Raw genomic sequence first — 18,135 nt, forward strand, 5'->3', positions numbered from 1 at the left:
CAGTGTTTTTGGCTTGTGACGTTAAACTGTACGTGGTTATGTTCATTGTGAGTTGCCACAAAATCGTGGTAGCGTCGTTGTTTTTAAATCGGAAGGACAATATCTGAAGTCCGGACCTCATTTTGAAGGATTAGAACTATGACTGTGGGTCTGCTTTAACTTTAAAGTCATTCAGAGGGAGGGGGTGTCCTCTCTTCTCCTCTCCTCTGTGAGGAGCTGCAGCAGGGGGGGGGTGCATGCTGCAGGACTTCCATGTAGCGGGGGGGTGCATGCTGCAGGACTTCCCGTGTAGCGGGTGTCTGCAGGATTGATAATGAAATCAAACATTCAATGTTCTTGGGAGGCTGTTGTTTATATTTGTGACTTTGTAATACAGCTGCTACTTCCAGAAATGTTCTACGCTCGCTCATCTTCTCTCTTGTCTGCTCTATACATGCACGCGCCACACGTATCCCCCCCTCTCTCTCTTAAAGGGATAGGCTGGCCTAGTCAGCTTTATCCTACTATTACAGTATACAGTAAAACATCGGCATCGGTAAAATTGTTACTCCAAACATCAGCACTGGCAGACATTTTTTATATGGGTGCATCCCTAATATCATCATTTCGTTGTGTTTTTATTACGTTTGAAAACAAAGGAAAAACTAAATGTTTAAAAAGATTGAGTTTACATGTGGACTCTGATTTTTTGCGTAACATTTTAGCAGTAAAGACAAACTATAGTGATTTTCACCTGTTTACATGTATGAGAGCGTACATTTGAGTAAGTATCCAATGATGGCGCTAAATTAAAGTTAAGGGATCACAAAAGGTTCATCCTAAGGGGACTATGAATGTTTGTACACCATTTTGTGACAACCCATCCCGTAGTTGTGCAGATATTTCAGCCTGAATGAAAGAAGCGAACCAACATCCCCAGCGTTTGACTCTAACAGAAAAACAAAGTTATCAAACTCAGATGTGCAGGACTTGAACATGTTTTTATATATTATGAAAGACACTGTGGTAGATTCATTGATTCACAATACAAGAACTTGACAACCTGGGACTTCCCATAACCTTGAACTTTTTAAAATACCTTGTAAGGTTTTGACACTAGCTTCTTTTATACCTTCTTGACAAATCACAATGTTCTGCACTGCCAGCCACTTAAGAGAAACTGGAACCTGCATTTAGTATAACCACAGGAGTGTAAAAATATAGTCTCTGGGAATTATTCCCAGGGTGGTTGGAAAAGCCAAAACAGAACCTGTTACAACGACTATACATCCAATTATATTTTGTCAAGTTCCTGCAGGAGAAAAAGGACAATATACCACACCAATTTCCACTAGGATTGTCCCATTTTCCGACACACCAAAGCTTGTTCCAGGAGTTATTTTATAGACGTAGTGGCTTAACATCTTTGTATTGTAACATGCAGGCAAACACATTGACATTAAACACATACTGACCTTCCCGATGGTGGACGAGTCGCACATGGCTGTTGAGTATTGCCGGTCAAGTTCAGGTGCGTTGTCATTCAGGTCCAGTGTCTCTATTGCAACCAGAACTCTTGACACCTGGCTGGGATTGTCTGAAAGAGCCAATCAGAAACAGGCAGTTTACAATACAGCCCTCGAAGATGCCAGCAGAAAACTGTGTTTGGAAATAAATGTATGAATACAATTCCCAAATGCAACAATCACTAGTGTTTTACCACAGAGGTGCCATGCACTGTATGCACTCCATTAAATCCATTCAATTGACCTCAGGTGGGATCAAGCTTTCCGGTCTTTGTCCGGAAACTTCAACAGCACTCGTTTCACATTAGCGAGAACAAAATTGGCGAAATACACAGCAGCAGAGCATTTAGTTTAATTTGGATTGTGTGACAGCTCACAGGCTCCCAGCTGGAGTACCACTGCTGCTCCCATAGCAGTCACATTTTTCCACATCAAACTGTTCCATTCTTAGCCAAAGCATCTCACAGCGTCAAGTGTGTGTTTCGAAGAAAAAAGAGAGAGGAAGCCGAGGAGGGGTGTAGAAAGCAGTCAATCTGCATGCAGTCACACAAGAGCGAAGTTTAAACGGATTGGCAGAGGGTGTCCCATACCCAATTCACTTGGATATCTATACACACTTGAACATGAAGTTCTCACAGCCACGCTTGAAACGCACTCTGAGCTGAACATTCACCATTACATTTTAGGCTGCTCTTGTGTAGGGCTCAGGCAGGATCCTGGCTCACAAGCACCCACATCCAGTCATTTATTTAAGCAGCCGAGCCTGAGACACACTGGGCCACACTTTAAATTAAGACACACACACAAACACTCCCACACCATGTTCTCAAACCTAGAGCAGTAACACTGTGTCACAGATGACAGCGACTGCTTCCAGCCCCTGAAAAGCTGAAAATGAGCTCTCGCTGTAATGCTTCTGGGTGCTCTGGCATGCCCGTGGCCATGGCAGGACTCCTATTGCGGTTTATGTCAACTGTCTGTTTATTAGATCGAGCTCATTATTCCAGACAGGTACTAGCTGTGCTGCCATCCCAGTCCTACCGACACCGCCGCCACAAGGAGCCCTGAGTAGATTTAAGTAAAGATTAAGTCTGTCCAGAGCAAGACTTGGCAGGAAAACAACTTCCTCTCCTTGAACACAGCAGCCATCGGTCAGCATTCTCCATCAATATTCGCACTTTTACACCAACTACTTTGATTGAGTTTTCAAAGGGCTGAGACAAGGATCCCTAATAATGGATTGGGACCTGCCAAGAATGACTTTTAGAATGTGCCAGGAGACTCGTGTTAATTAAAAGACATCCTGACAACAAAAATAAATGTGGTTGTTTGATGATGCCTTCAAAAGTGACCCGCATGTATCAGCATTTTGTGATCTGGCACCCTTATCAGAAGAAGGCAGTCATTTGTGGTGCTTTCTTATAAGCATCTGAGTGTTTTCTAATCATCCAACACCATCGGCTTCTGCACAAAAACCTCAGATTTGGTTATTGGTACAAAATCTGACACAAATAGGAGTTGACAGAACCTGAACAAGTAGCATTGCCAACCAATGATAATCCCAGTTGATCTTCTGATGTGCTACATTTTGATGGTGTCAACAAATCCAATCAAAACACCAAAATCCAATTGATCATCATAAAAAGTATTCTCAGTGTATTCAAAGTCTAATATATTGTCTTTTTTGTACCATAGAGATTCATTGTTTTCTAAAATGGCCATCCTTTTTGATTAGTTGATGTGTTTTATGTCCATTCATTGACATTGATTGAACATTGATCTTGAAGTCTATTTTGAGTCAGTCCACTATTAGGTTTGCAGCTAGTTAGGGGTGTTACCGGTGTTACTGGGCGTTCAGGCATACCAGGATTCCATTACTTGCCAATCACCACGGCCGTCGATTTCCTTTTTTTTAAAGAAATAAAACCTATTTGGTTCATTTTCTACTGCCCAGGTTCATCAGATACAAATACCTTAAGAGAACAGAGCAGAACAGAGGAGCAAGACTCATATTGCTCGAATAACAAAACAGAGAGTGGACCAACAACACAATGGCTGATATTAAGGTTTATTAAAGTATCACGCATTTAAACCCAGTGTTATGAAGGAACCTGATAATGTTAACAAGGCGATCTGCCAATGGTTCTGTCCAATCATTGTTGGGGAACATCCCGCCCTGCAGAGAATACTTGAACGGAGAGGCCAATCACACAGTCATCCGGCGTTAAAATACAATTAGTTTCAACGTAATATGTTTTCCTGTAAAACATCTGGTGTTATTGGTAACATTGGTGTTTTCATAGGGTTTGTAACGTGTGGAAAAATATTCTATTAATACTCACTGGAGTTATTCCGTGGCTGAAAACACTTCCAAACAAATGCACTATTTCTCTTGTTCGAGTGAGGTTTACCAGAAGCTATATAACTCCCAGCTGTTAAATAAGATTATTCAGCCATTTAAAAGAAGGAAACTATATATTCATGACCTTTTAGGGAAACAATGGGCTTGGAATGAGTGCCACATTATGGAAATCGAAAAGCATTCAGAGGTTAGTTTAGCTCTTCTTTGCATTTGTCGACAACAACAAATATATACAAAATTGCCATCCATTTTGTTTTAAACAAAACACATGTTTTGTTTCTCATGCTGTCAGTCACTCTTCCTTTTCCCTACTGTCAAGGCAACAACTAAATGTCCCCAGGGGGTCTTCAAATGGCTTCTAGGGTTTTTACCATTTTCAATTGATGTACTTAACAGGACCAATACCAAAACGTGTTGGTTTATTAACACACAGAATATCTTTGTTTCAAAGTTTTGATCTTGGAAACAGCAGTTGACAAAACAACTTAACCGTGATCATGATTGAAAGTTCGAGAGTATCTACTAAATAGACCATGTGAATGTCCTTTAATCTGTCCCCCTTTGTTCATTTGTTGTGTCTTTAGTGATTGAAACATAACCTTTGGAGGGCCTCAGGGTTTGTAGAAAGGCCTTGCCTTTTATCTGAAAGGTGTTTACTGTTCTCTGTAAAGCACTGGTTGCGACCGATTTGTCGCTTTAATTCTTTGTTTCCAGTTGAATCCTTATGAGAAGAAGTCTATCGCAGCATTCGATATCACACAGTATAGATCAATTGATCCTCAGGCAAGCTGTAACAAACTACTTGTGGCGCCAAACAGCATTCCCCTCATGGCTTGATGATTCCAGTGCTAAGCTGCTTAGTGGACTTCATCTCACAGTAGATACTGTGCTTTTCAGATTCCGTGCAATTCACACTTCCTCAAATCTCTTAAACCCTTATGCTCATCAGTGAGTGCAGGTGTCAGTGGTATAAAAATGTAGGTTTCATTGAAGAGTTTTAGCTCCAAATAACAGTAACAATCCAATTGACAAGCTCTAGGATACAGTATCTTAGCGTCAAGTGAGAGCGACCTCTGACCTCTTTGCGTAGCGATGACAGTAATGTTGTGCCAATGGTCGCGTTCGCGGTCCAGCTCCATGGCGGTGGTGATGAGGCCGGTGTCTGGGGTGATACGAAACAGAGCCTCTGGGTCTGACTGAGGATCAATAGAGAACCTGAAGAAGAGAAAGTAGGGTGGGAGGAGAGAGATAGTTGCGTTGAGAAAAAGTGAAATGAGGAAGGGGTATAGAAAGAAGAAGTGACGGAAAGAAGAAAGCCGAGATAGCAGTGGGGTGCAGAGGGAAAGAAGCACACAGGGCAAGTGTGTGAGGGAGCGATAAGGAAGTCTGCTTTCAAATGGCCAAATAATTAACATAGGGAGATTATCGCATCTGATAGGAGCTCTTTTGAAGTGCCACCAATTATCTAAATATCTCTATGACTATACCAACTATCATTCCTCCCCACACGCTAACTCTCAGCACTTTTGCCCGTGTTAATTGGGACACAGCTTTACAGGCAAATCACTCGCCCTCCCAGACTAAACCTACTGCAAACAGAAGAGAGAGGATAGGACCTCAAAAACGTATATGGCTACTGTCAGATCAAGGGAACAGTGAGTGAGCATTTGGTTATATTCATTTGGTGAGCTGTTACTGTTGTGTTCTGTTTCTTTTAGTTGAAAAGCAAAGTTTGAATTCAATCAAACAACTCTAAATCCCTCGCTTCAAACAAATCCTCTCCTGAAAAACATTAAATAAATGGGAAAAAATGAAACTCTTAGCACCAACTTGTCTTTGGTTTTTCAATCAGCAGCTTTGTTGTGGATAAAAATGGAATTGAATATTTGCATACTCAAAGGAGTGCTTTGGGATCTGTGCTTTTTCCTTTTTTCCCCTGAGAGTTAGATGAGATGCGCTCAATGAAGCTACAGCCAATAGCTGGTTAGCTTAGCTTTGCACAAAGATTGTAAACTGAGGGAAATGGACAGAGACGGGCTGGTTATTTCCGTCAGTTTACAATCTTTGTGCAAAGCTAGGCTGACCAGCTATTGGCTATAGCTTCATTGAGCGTATCTCATCTAACTCTCAGGGGAAAAAACGAAAAAGCACAGCGACAAAAAAGGCAACAAATAAAGGTAACAAAATAAACCAGCACCTCTAAAGCTCATTCATTCTCAAGTTGTTTTAACATTTACAAAAAGAGCTAAGCTAGTTGGCTAGCTAACCCATAGCAGGAAAGCTAACAAACATATTAAAAACAAGAATAAACAAAAGTTGTTCTGAAGTTTTATATAATATATGAGGACAGATGGCTCTGTACCTGATATTATTGGTAAGACCAGTATCCGGATCTACAGCGCTGACCCGGCCCACAGTGCAGGCTGGCGGGCAGTTTTCAGAAACATCCATATGGTATCTGGCTCTGGAGAACCTCGGAGGCTCGTCTGCATCCAGCACTGCTACTCTGATGGAGGCCCGGTCCTTGAAGGGGCCTCGACGCAAGAATCGAGGATCCACTATGGGGTTGAGAACTTCCACAGAGAAGGAGTAGGAGCTCCGGCTCTCATAGTCAACAGGCTGGGGAGAAAAATGGAGAAGAGTTAGTTAGATGGGTTAAAACATTTTAATATGGAAGCATCGACTTGTCTAAGGTTTAGAAGGGCATTGTGAAATAGGAAATTGTTGACACTTTTTGGTGGCAAATAATGCAAATGACCCGTTTTTGGTTCAAAGTTTCACACAAAATGTTCGACAGAAGACTTCAGAAGCAGAGAGATGGAAAATAATGAATTATCCCAACAGATAACAGCTACGGAGGCTAGAAAATGGTAACATCCAAAAATGATTTGGAGTAAATAATACCATGGCTACCTTGCATGGTGCAGCGTTTTGAATTTTTAAGTGTTACTTTGAAGGCTGATGTGGGTGGATGCTTAGAAGTTTGGTCTGTGTGAAGTAGGAGAGACATTCATGAGGCGTTGATGTTACAGCATTGCAAAAGAGATTCCCGATGCTCAAAGAGTTGAGAGCCTTCTTGAGTGCCACGACAATAAAGTAACTATATGTTTGGATATGGGTTTGATATTGCTGTTCATGTCGGGATCTTCTTGAAATGCTAAGACTACATGATATATAGCTTTGGGCTTCATTGTCAGGGTGTTGAATGAAGAGGCTGTATTCCGAGGAGCAGTGTGAGATTAGTGCTATCTACAATCAGCACAGATGGATGGAAGCATGGGGTGTTAGGGATATTTACATTGAGCATTGTGTGGTGTTGGCAACACTCTTGAAATTGCGTTGGTGGTTACCTGTCAGGTAGTGAGTAGTTTGTTCTATGTTACAAACATGTTGGTAGGAGTTCTTTCAGACCTCATGTGGGATTAAAACTTGCTTTTGTGAACATACAGAATGGATTCAGGCAATGTCGATACATAGTTGCCATAAGCAATATCCTTTCCTACATAGAAATTGAAAACAGAACCATTCACTGCATAAAGAACACCCTTGTTTAAAACATCGTCTCAATCTCCATGGCAACTCAACGATAACAATAGGGACATGTACCTGGGAAGCGTTAAAAATTCCATTGTATCCGAGCATCTTCACAGGTATAAGAGATTTCATTTGGGATTAAGGCTCAGGCCCCAGAGATTGTTAGTTACAGAGAAGTTATGAACCCTATTTGTCTGAGGTGTCCGTGTGATTGCCCCCCCGCATTCCCACCAGCGGGACACCTCTGAAGCGAATAGATTGCCTCTGATCAGGTTTGCTGAGATGATACTAAGGCAGAAGTACACTCGGGTAATCACATGCTGTCTCACACACCCTGAAATACATCTGCTGTTGATTATATTTTGCAACATGCTTGGGTCTGGGTCAGAAATACCTGTTTGAAGTGTCGGTGTGTGGGCTTGTGTGCAAGTACTAGTGGTTGTTTTAAGCCCGGGTGTCCTGAAATCCTCCCTCAGTGTGTGTGTGTGTCCTTAAGTAAGTGTGCATATGAATCCTCTCAGTGTGATTGGCACACAGCACCATGTTGGACAGAGGATAAATAGGCTCCCTGCCTATGCTGAATATTCTCTGTCCGATTCAAAAATGGAATAATCATTCTGAGGATTCCAACAGCAGTGGGAATATTGAAATCCTTTCACCCGCCCGAGCGCTCTACTTCCTTTCTGATCTTCATTTTTCCATTTCTTTTCTTATTCCGAGCCGTAAACACCGTTACAGAAAATCTGCGGTTCCAGAAAGTGGTGGAGATTGATTAAAGATTACACAGAGAAAAAGGGCGAGTTAAATGACATCGAAATGTGGGCAATTTGGACCATATCTTTGCAGAAAAGATAAATAAACAAGAGGAATTGTCCTGGGGGATGAGAGAGCGTGTGTGTTCACGAGGGGTTTAGGTTGAGACGGAGCGGAAGGGATCTCTAACGGAGACCCCATTACTGGGAGAGAGAGACAATCTGTCTGAGGAGGAGAGGTGTCACTTACACTGTGAGCACACACTCATCACCCCCCTCCCTCCCCTCATCCAGCACTCCATCACAGCCATCCCCCCCTCCTTCGCCACCTCACACACTCCATCACCGAACCCCCACCCATCTTTTTCCCCCTTGTGTGTGTGCGTTTGGGACCAGTTCTGACAAACCCGCTCATTGGCTTGTACAGGAAGCACTTATCACACAGCGACTCCACTGTTGTTTTTTATGTTTTTTCCTGTCTGCTACACGTCTGTGAACAGATGTGAACGTTCCTCACCAATGTTTTCACCCACAGTGCTCTGCTGGAACTTGCACACGAGCACCTTAAAGAGCAACTTAACACCTAGTTTTAGCTCGAACAGGACCTTTGCACAAATGTGTTTGAATCCTGACATGCACCATCCCCCTCATTACCCTCTGATCACCGACATATCGTTTCTCTCTCCCGTTGTCTTACTGATGAGTTCCATCCATTTATAGCCATTGTAGAGCCAAGATCATACATCTGGCTGTCAAGAAATGCAACAGTGGATACTAGGGATGTGTAAGTGTTGCTGTATTTAGAAGGACATATTGATATAATGTTAATAATACCATAGCTGGGAAGTAACTAAGTTACTCAAGTACTGTACTTAAGTAAAATGTTAAGATACTTGTACTTTACTTGAGTATTTACATGTTATGCTACTTAGTACTTCTACCCTAATACAATTCAGAGGTAAATCTTGTACTTATTCCAACATATTCTATACAATCCAGTGATGGCTCACGTTTTAGCAGGGTCTTTGTCACCAGCTTAAATTGATAGCTGGACAGTGACCTCAGTCCTGACACAACCCCACCCCCGGTCAAAACTAGTTCACTTGACGTAGAGGCAGTAATTCTACTGCTGTAGTCTACTGCTATTCTGCAGCTTCAGTTCTCAATCATTAATACTCCACACAGTGTCCAAAATGCTGACATCTCTGTAAAACAGGACCAGGAGAGATGGTGTAATAACTCTGCAATGTTACAAAGAGTTAACAAACTCTTATAGTGACGTCTCCTCACTTGTCTTTTACCTATGTTTAAATGCTAAATATGCTGTATGTGTCAAAGGCCAAAACACCACTAGATACAGCCTCCTTATCTGAACATTACCTGCATATCAATATATATTCAACACCTTGCTGTTTTTAACTGGTGTTTAACAGACTTGATTTTGTGCTATTGTGATGGGCATTTTTTTTTGTCAATTGGTATTATCCCTGATCAAGCAAGCCTTGCACATAGAGGAGTAACAAACCCTCTTATCTTTTGTTAAGGTTGCCACCCACACGCTCTCCAAGTATAACCTTCTCCTGTCCTGCAATGCTCCTAGAGTCCTTTTTGAAATTCAAATTTCTCCATTAAATTCTCTTCAGTTAGCAGAAATTAATTAGCTAACCTGCATGGTAGACTGGAGATACATAATACATCTCTTTCTTCTCAGGGAGGACGACCCATAGGCATGCACGCTCTATTGAAAAAGTGTGTGTGCGTGTGAATGTATGCATGCGTTACAGTAAACGTACAATACTGCAGGGGGAGGCTTCAAATCTCAGAGGTGGCGCTTCTGCCTGACTTTTAATAAATTATGTAAAATGAGAATATGTGTGTGTGTGCCACAGATTTGTGTGTGTGCTCAGCACCCTGCCGTCCTTGACAGCTTGAGTTCTTTCTCGATTTTTTGCATTCTAAATCAAGATCATACATCACATTTGTCTGATGACAGACGCAGCTTTGGACATCTCTGCCAACAAGCACCACGGCAGAGTTGACGGAACAAAGACGCTTTAAATCTCCCTTTTGACTTTGTTCTTCCTTTGCCGCCCTTCCCTCTGTCACTTGTCTTATTTCACTCTCAGATGTCCCATGTCTTCCTTGTTTTTTTTCAATTTACGAGCAAGACATTGGTCTCTCTTTTCCTTTTTCCCTCTGCTTTTTTTCCCCTCTGAGGAGATTAACGCAATCTCTCCTCCGCGTGAGAAAACAAACACAGATAATCCTGGGCGCGCTGCTGGCGTGTGACCGAGGATTAGCCAGCCGTTTTAAGTGAGAGCATATGGAAATAATAATAACGGCAAACTGACACATGCGCGAGCGAGCTTCTCCCTCAGGTAAGAGGAATGAAAGGCGCACAAATAGCAGGCTTACACAGCTCGCAGCATCCCCGAAAGAAAAAAACAACCTCAAAAGGGAACCTCCTGAATCGGGATACTACCGTTAATGATGTTGTGACATGCCTTGTGTTGAGTCTACTGATCCGACTTTGTTACATTCATGCTGTTAAATTCAGTACACATGTGTAATGAGGTGTTGTGAAATCGGGGCTTTGTCATAATTGGCTTTTAAAGTTTCTTCTCGCAATCAAAACACACTGAGCCTTTATTATTTAATCAACACATGTCTGATTTGCTCTTTGAATATCAGCGTCCATCAGACTTTGTGCGTCTTTTCCCTTTATCACCATCATTGTAGCCGCTGATTGGCTTCTGATTAGTCAATTGATTTCCCTCAACCATCAGCCACCATGAGTTCTCATAAATTCGAGCCTCTGGCCATTAGGGGGCACTGCTGCAGAGCCCTGTTTAAGGACTGGAGAGTGTTATGCAAATTCTTTAATTACCTGCTACTTACAGTGTGGCCTTGCTCACATGCTGTATCAAAAATCTATTAGCGGCAATATGTACAATCATTATCAGCAATATGTAAATAACAGAGCTGACCGGGCACAAGGGGGGAAAATATACACTAGAAAGAAAACAACATAGAAAAAGAGCAACTACATGGAAGACGTCAATTTAAAATGCATGGCAGATTAGTCAAAGTGTGTGTTGCTATGCGGCGGATTTTCTGTACTTGTGTATCTTTATGGATGTGTTTGTCTGTATGTATTTTGAAATGTGTGTGTGCGAATTGGAATAAGGCAGACCTGAGTCAGAGGCACAAAACAAACAACACACACGGTCTGACATGGCCTCCAGACACAAACCAGAGCGAGGACGAGGCGAGGAAGATGCAGCGTCTAGGCTGTACGTTTCCATGTGTGTGTGTGTGTGTGTGCGTGTGTTTGCATTTCCCTAGCCCTGCATCTTTGGACATGTGTGGGGAGATCAGAGGGGAAGAGTGAGACACAGAGAGAGAGAGAGAGAGAGAGAGAGAGAGAGAGAGAGAGAGAGAGAGAGAGAGAGAGAGAGAGAGAGAGAGAGAGTATAATGAAATGCAGAGAGACAGCGGCTGATGATGAGAAGTGGGGGTGATGGTGGGGATGGTGGGGATGGTGGGGATGGTGGGGAAGATAGAGGGAGACTGTGAGAGGGAGAGAAATCTTTTTATTGCTGGGGGTCTCGGCGGGACTGACAGTAAATAAGCAGTGATAAGCAGCAGGCAGCTTCACTCGGCACCCTGACTTGCAGGCTGTTAATGACCCAGCTTCCCTCTTGCGCCTTACCATTTTTTCTCCCCCCCCCCACCCTCTCATAGGCACGTCTTCCTCATCTTCATCTGTCTGATTCTCTATGTCTGCCTTCTCCTCCATCTTGTCATCACATATTCTTCCATTTAAACTCCTAACTCCTTCCTCGCAGCTCTCCCTCTATTGACTCTCTTTCTTCCTAATCTGCTGTTAAACCCCCCCCCTGCTCGGCTCAGACTCACACCCACCTCCCATCTGACACATCGTTCCGAGGTGAGGACGAGCACCGCAGCATTCCTTTTCCTCGTCTCGAAATGAGCAGCTCCTCTTCCCTTCATTCCCCACAGTTTAAACGCAGAGCCGCAAGGTCAAGTGTGTTATATTGATGTGTGCCACAGCATATATCTCTCTCTGTGGTTTATTGGTGCTTGTGTGGGTGTGCGTCTCCATTCTGTGTACCTCTTATTGCCTGTGTGTGTATGTGTGTGCAATCTCAGATCAACGGTTAAAGAGATTCAGCACACAGCAGCTAGATGACCAGCAAGGTCAAGGCCAACTCTGTGGCAACACACATTTTTCCGCTCAGAAATTCCTTCCTTCTCCGGGGGCACTCGGATCATCTCTTTCCCTGTAAAGACTCTTCACATTTTCGAAAAGCCTGCTTTGGACGCCTGGGCATATTCATTTTTAACACACCCTAGACAATTGCATGCATGCATAAAGTAAAATAAAAGGCAGTTGTATTTCTTTATTTATGTAATATTGGATTTATTTAATTTATTCATTTTTGCTTGTTTGTGGAGAGGAAACTCAACTCTAATGTTACGCTTTGCTAGTTTTTAAATTCTATTCGTTTTTGCCGATTTTACATGCTTTTCATTAGTTGTGCTTGGATTCACTGGGAGGCTAAATTAAGTTTTTTAAATGTTATGTAACCTTTATTTAACCAGATAAAAGCATTGAGATAAAATCTCATTTACAATGCTGACCTGGCCAAGAAGGCAGCAACGTTACACATTATTATTACACATAACACAGACATGTAAACAAAAGACGAAAAGCAGTCACTACATTGTGCACATTAGGGAAAGTAAGAAACGTACACTACTTATTACTGCAAGAGCAGCTGGTGGTAAGGACCTCAGACAACTTCAATTTAAAACAGGCTATATGCCATCAGTTTGAGGCTTGATTGAAGGTCATGAAGTTTTTACTTCTCTTAGGTTCTGGAGCATGTCAGTGTCTCAACCCCACCTCAAATCACAATTAAGACAACTTCTAATCGCATAAAACATCCGACCACAGTTTGTCTTCGTAATCTTGACTCATACATTTCAGCCAAATCCCTTTATCCCAATTCCTCTACCCATTTACCCCTTCTTCTATTCATCCCTAGATTATTTTTCCCCTCCATCCATCACTGCTCTTATCCCTTCATCTTTACCCGTATCCCTTCACCCTTCTTGCCATGGATCCCTTCAACACTACATCCTTTTATCCCTCACTACCATCATCCCTTCATCCTCACCCAAATCCCTTCATCCCCTCACAACCATTCACGCTCCACTCATCAACCCCTTCAGCCCTACATTCCTCACTCCGCTGATCCCTTCATCCTCAACCACATCCCTTAACCTGTTAAGCCCTGAGCCTGTTTTTCAGGTCTCAGGCTCGAAAATGACATTCCCAGAACAACTTTGTCACTTTGAAATGATTACTGATAATCCATCCTTCCATTTTTATGTCAACAATGGAGTTTTCTTATTAGCTGCTACGATAGCCACCAGAGTGTATCGCAGCTTCCGGTTCCGGGGCATTCTGGCTACGCATCACTCATTCACCAATGGGTAATGTTTAGATGGATTTTAGGAACTTCCCCTCGATTCTATTGGCTCTAACGGTTAACCCCTACACCCATCAATCCCTTCATCCTCAAACACATACTTTCATAACTTCACCCGACGAACCTTTCATCCCTACATTCTTCACTCACCTCATTCCTTCATCCTCACTTAGATCCATTCTACTTTCCACCCATCAATCCCTTCAACCGTTCATCCCCTCATCCTCACCCAATTCCCTGAACCCATCGATCCCTTCAGCCCTACATCCTTTTATCCCTCACTACCTTCATCCTCAACCAAATCCCTTCAACCTTACATCCCCTCACCACCATTCAGGCTCCACTCATCACCCCCTTCTGCCCTACATCCCTCACTCCCCTGATCCCTTCATCCTCAACCACATCCCTTAACCCCTACACCCATAAATCCCTTCAGCCCTACTTCCCCTCATCCTCACCCAATTCCCTGAACCCATCGATCCCTTCATCCCTTCCATCCTCTATACCAGTCTGTGTATTCCCTCAATTCAACTTGAGAATATGTTCTAAATGTCGCACTCTATGGACCTTCTGGGGGTCCCATGATCAGCTTGAACAGAAATTGGCCTGAGACGGTACCCTGACCCTGAGTCTCCCACTGCCTCGACTTCAACACATCCTCCTAGACCAGCAACAGACGTAATTTGTCATCCACCTTCATCACCCCCTCCACATCTATATATTCCAACTCATTAAATCGTTAAATATCAGATTGTTGTGACATGGTCCTTTCTAAAGAAATCCCTTTTAAGCCCCGGACAAACCAAGCCGATTTTGGCCGTCGGTGGATGTCAGGCCGACGATGAGCGTCCTGTCGCCCTACTCAGATTGGTGTGTCCCGCACCGTCGTGTCTTTTCGGCCGTGTCGACACCTTTTTGGCCGAAAACCTACCGATTCTATATGTCGAATCGGTAGGCAATTGGCCAAAGGCTGTCGGTCAAATAAATCCCTCTGATTGGCTGTTCAGCTAGCGAATCAGTGCATGAGAAGCGAAACGGAAGTGAGGGACGTAAACAAACTATTAAGAAGGCACACACAGACGGCTATTCTTTTTAATTTTCATCTCTGAAAGACACATTTTATTTGTTGAGTAAAAATAAGTGTTTCTTGCTTCTTTCATTTACAAAAACATGATTTCATTCATTTACAGTGGTAAATATAACAATAACAGAATAATATATTAGGGCTGACAAACGATTACAAATTTTAATCAGATTAATCACAGTTTAAAAATGAATTAATTACGATTAATCACAATTCGAACTATGTCCAAAATTTGCCATTTCTTTATGTATGTTGTTGTGGGAATGGAAAGATAAGTGAAAGAAGGCGGGTATATCCATTTAACATTATGTAACGTATCTATGTTTATTATAACATTGTTCTGTGTGTCAAAATGAAAGACAGCCCACACACTTATCAATCATCAAACCGTGGGGTCTTATTTCATTACATGTTGATTTCTATCAACAGGTAATGTTGTATCGATGTAAAAAAAAGTATTCTCCGTCGGGACTTCCTGCAACAACAGCACGCCGTTATCTTGATTCTGATTGGCCAGAAGACATTATCAAAGGTGTTCTATTGAGAAGATGACCACTACGTGACAAAAGTTTTCAAAACCGTTTCTAGTCTTCGGTATTTCCAGACAAGTGGCTACTGAAATCAATCTTACTAACTGCTGTCTGTGCAATTTACTCCGCGAGTTGGCAGACTTTATTTTGCTTACTTTAACATAATTATTCATGGTGGGGCTAAGCCAATTTTTGGTATGGCTGTAGCCTACCCCAGCCATACCCTGGCGCCGCCACTGGTGGGATGTACCGGGCGGGCCATTCTGCGCATGTGTTAAATGCGTTAAATATTTTAACGCATTTAACGCGATAGTTTTGACAGCATTATAATATATATATTATTGTATTATAATTATTGATGGATTAATGTGCTCATCACCTTAATGTTGCAGCTGGTAAAGGAGGAGCCGATTTAAATTACATTATATACTGGGGCTGATACAGCCAGTACCGCATTAAACATGTTTTCGATGGAGGAGAGTGAAAATGGAACACACACGCTATTTGTTGTTTGTTTATATCACGCAGTCTGTTCTTCTTCTCTTGGTTATCAAGCAGTCTGTCTTCCGGTTGTTGCCTCTTTTGAATGACGAATACACACTACCGCCACCTGCTGGTAAGGAGAGTTATTGCCACTCACGCAGTTCGTACGTGCTACTTGGCCGACGGCTAAAGTCTTTGCGGTGTGTTCCAGTGCAACACATGGCCAAGGCGCAGGAGATGCAAGGCGACACAACAGTCGGGGGTCCGTCTGTGTGAGTTCTTTGGTGTCAGCTTGGTGTGTCCCTACCTTAAAGGCGGGGTAGGTAATTTTGGAGAAACCAGTTAGAGTGCACTAGAATTTGAAAATACACAGCCGGAAAAAATCTGCTACTTTCTTACAGAGCCCCTCCTCCAACACACACAAACGTGCACATGACCAATGAGGGCACGAGATAAGTGTGTGCACAAATGGAAGGCTGACAGGCAGGTAGGCCATCCAGTTATTTTAGCCGGGCCGGCTAAAATGATTGGTCGTGCTTTTTACAGTACTACGGCTTCCACAGATGAAATATTGTTATGGATTTTTTGTCAAAGCACATAAGATATTCATTGCTATCAGGATGTTAAGAGCATTCCATGGAATATAACAAAAAGTGTATCTCAAGCCGGTTTCTCAAACTTACCTACCCCACCTTTAAAACTATTCAAGATTTGTTTTCTGTGGGTAAAGAGTCCCGTGTTGCACAATCTATTTTACTTAAAATGCTAATACTCCTTATGCTACATCTGCCTTAACGTATCTGTAAATGACTCGGTATATGTTCCACTAAGCTTTCATGCATTTATTATGTATCCACATGTAACATATGAGTCATCAGCATTAATTAACATTTGACCTAGCATAGCTGTTCTAGTCTATTTATCTGCCTGTCTTGGAGCTTTTGTGGAGGGATTAAAACAACACAAAAAACGCATGAAGGATTCCATGTTGAAAAACGAATTGTAGAATTTGTTTCTGTCTCTCTCTTCGCTGTGGATGAATCCAGTGGGAGGAGTACTGTGGGTTGGAGGTGTTTACTGTATTTGTTTACATGTAATTTTCTGCCGGTCTCCCAGCGCATGTTGAATTGATCGACACAGCATGTTCTTTTTTCTTCTCTCTCTTACCACCCCGCGCTTAGATCTTGGCTCCGTCTTGTTGTTGCCATGCTGCATCCCTCCAAGTTTCTCTTCATTTGAGCTCTCATTTTTATGATTATTTCTTCACCTGCTTTTCTTAGTAGATGGGTATTTCTACCTCTCTGTGCCTCTCAGTCTCTCGCTGTGCTAATTTCTCTCTAAGGCTGTCACTGATTTTGCAGCTCTTGCTGTCTCTGCATCTCTCTTTCTCATTCTGGTTCCTTCAATACTCTTACTCTCTTGTTGCACTCTCGGCTTTCGCTGGCTCTGCAGGACCTCATTTTAACTCTCCTCCCTCAGTGCTTCCATCTTCTCCATCCCTTCTCTTTTCTCCTCTTTCCTGGGTCCCTTTCCTTCTATTTCTTTCTCCTTGCATCTCTCACCATATCCAGTCCTCTCCCTGCCTTCTCTGCTTCTTCTCTTCAAAGGATTGGGATTTCTGCTTTACACACTACCTCCAGGTGCAGATTGTTTTTAACGAATCCTACAAACCCAAGGCTGAGAACTGACACCGTGATGAATTCAAACACTCTCTCTATATGCAGAGCTACCCGATTCACACAAATATTTTTTCACGCAGACGCTCACCAGTAAAAAGACCCCCAAAATCATAGCTTTAGTACATGGAAATGTTGCCAAATCACTGTTATTTCTTTCTGCAGATTTGCTCTATTCTCTGAAACAATAGGCGCTTCCACACCAAGTACTTTGCCGTAGTACTTTTAGTTCCCAGTACTTAGTTCATCAGAACTCTTTAGTTCACCGGAATAAGTTCCTGAGGGAGGATTAGGCAAGTGAAGCCGCTGACGTCACTTCTTCCTCTTCTGCTTTGGGTTTACTGGCAGGCCGCAAACAACTTCACGGTGTATACTGCCACCCGAAGTCCCCGGCCGGAAGTCCCCAGCAGCTTCAACTGAAGCCTTCCAAGTAAATTGCCAGAACGCCGACACCTCCTCATCACTCCACCGCTCCCATGTTTTTTTTTGCGTTGCCATAAGTTATTCTCTCTCCGTTGGTGCTAATTCTAATGCTAATAATGCTAATGCCAGCAAATACAATGGCGGCTTCACAAAACTTTTCCGAGTTTTACGGGTGTGGTTTGCAATCCGCCCAGCCAATCAGAAATGGGAACTTTTTTCTCCCACGAAAGTACCTGCTCAATAGCAGGGACTATAAAGGGGATGAAG

The 18,135-nt window shown here is 42.7% G+C and overlaps 1 protein-coding gene across 4 annotated transcripts in view; it reads right to left on the bottom strand.

The window, feature by feature from the left end:
• Positions 1 to 18,135, bottom strand: part of cdh24b (cadherin 24, type 2b) — a 176,617-nt gene that overhangs the window by 15,836 nt on the left and 142,646 nt on the right. For all 4 annotated transcript variants that reach the window (XM_079651806.1, XM_079651807.1, XM_079651809.1 and 1 more), the window contains 3 exons: positions 6,230 to 6,486; positions 4,946 to 5,082; positions 1,455 to 1,576 (listed from right to left, as the gene is read on the bottom strand). In XM_079651806.1, coding sequence (XP_079507932.1) covers positions 1,455 to 1,576; positions 4,946 to 5,082; positions 6,230 to 6,486 — 516 coding nt within the window. The remainder of the gene's footprint in view (positions 1 to 1,454; positions 1,577 to 4,945; positions 5,083 to 6,229; positions 6,487 to 18,135) is intronic.

Source organism: Notothenia rossii, assembly GCF_949606895.1.
Source record: "Notothenia rossii genome assembly, chromosome: 9".
NCBI lineage: Eukaryota > Metazoa > Chordata > Actinopteri > Perciformes > Nototheniidae > Notothenia > Notothenia rossii.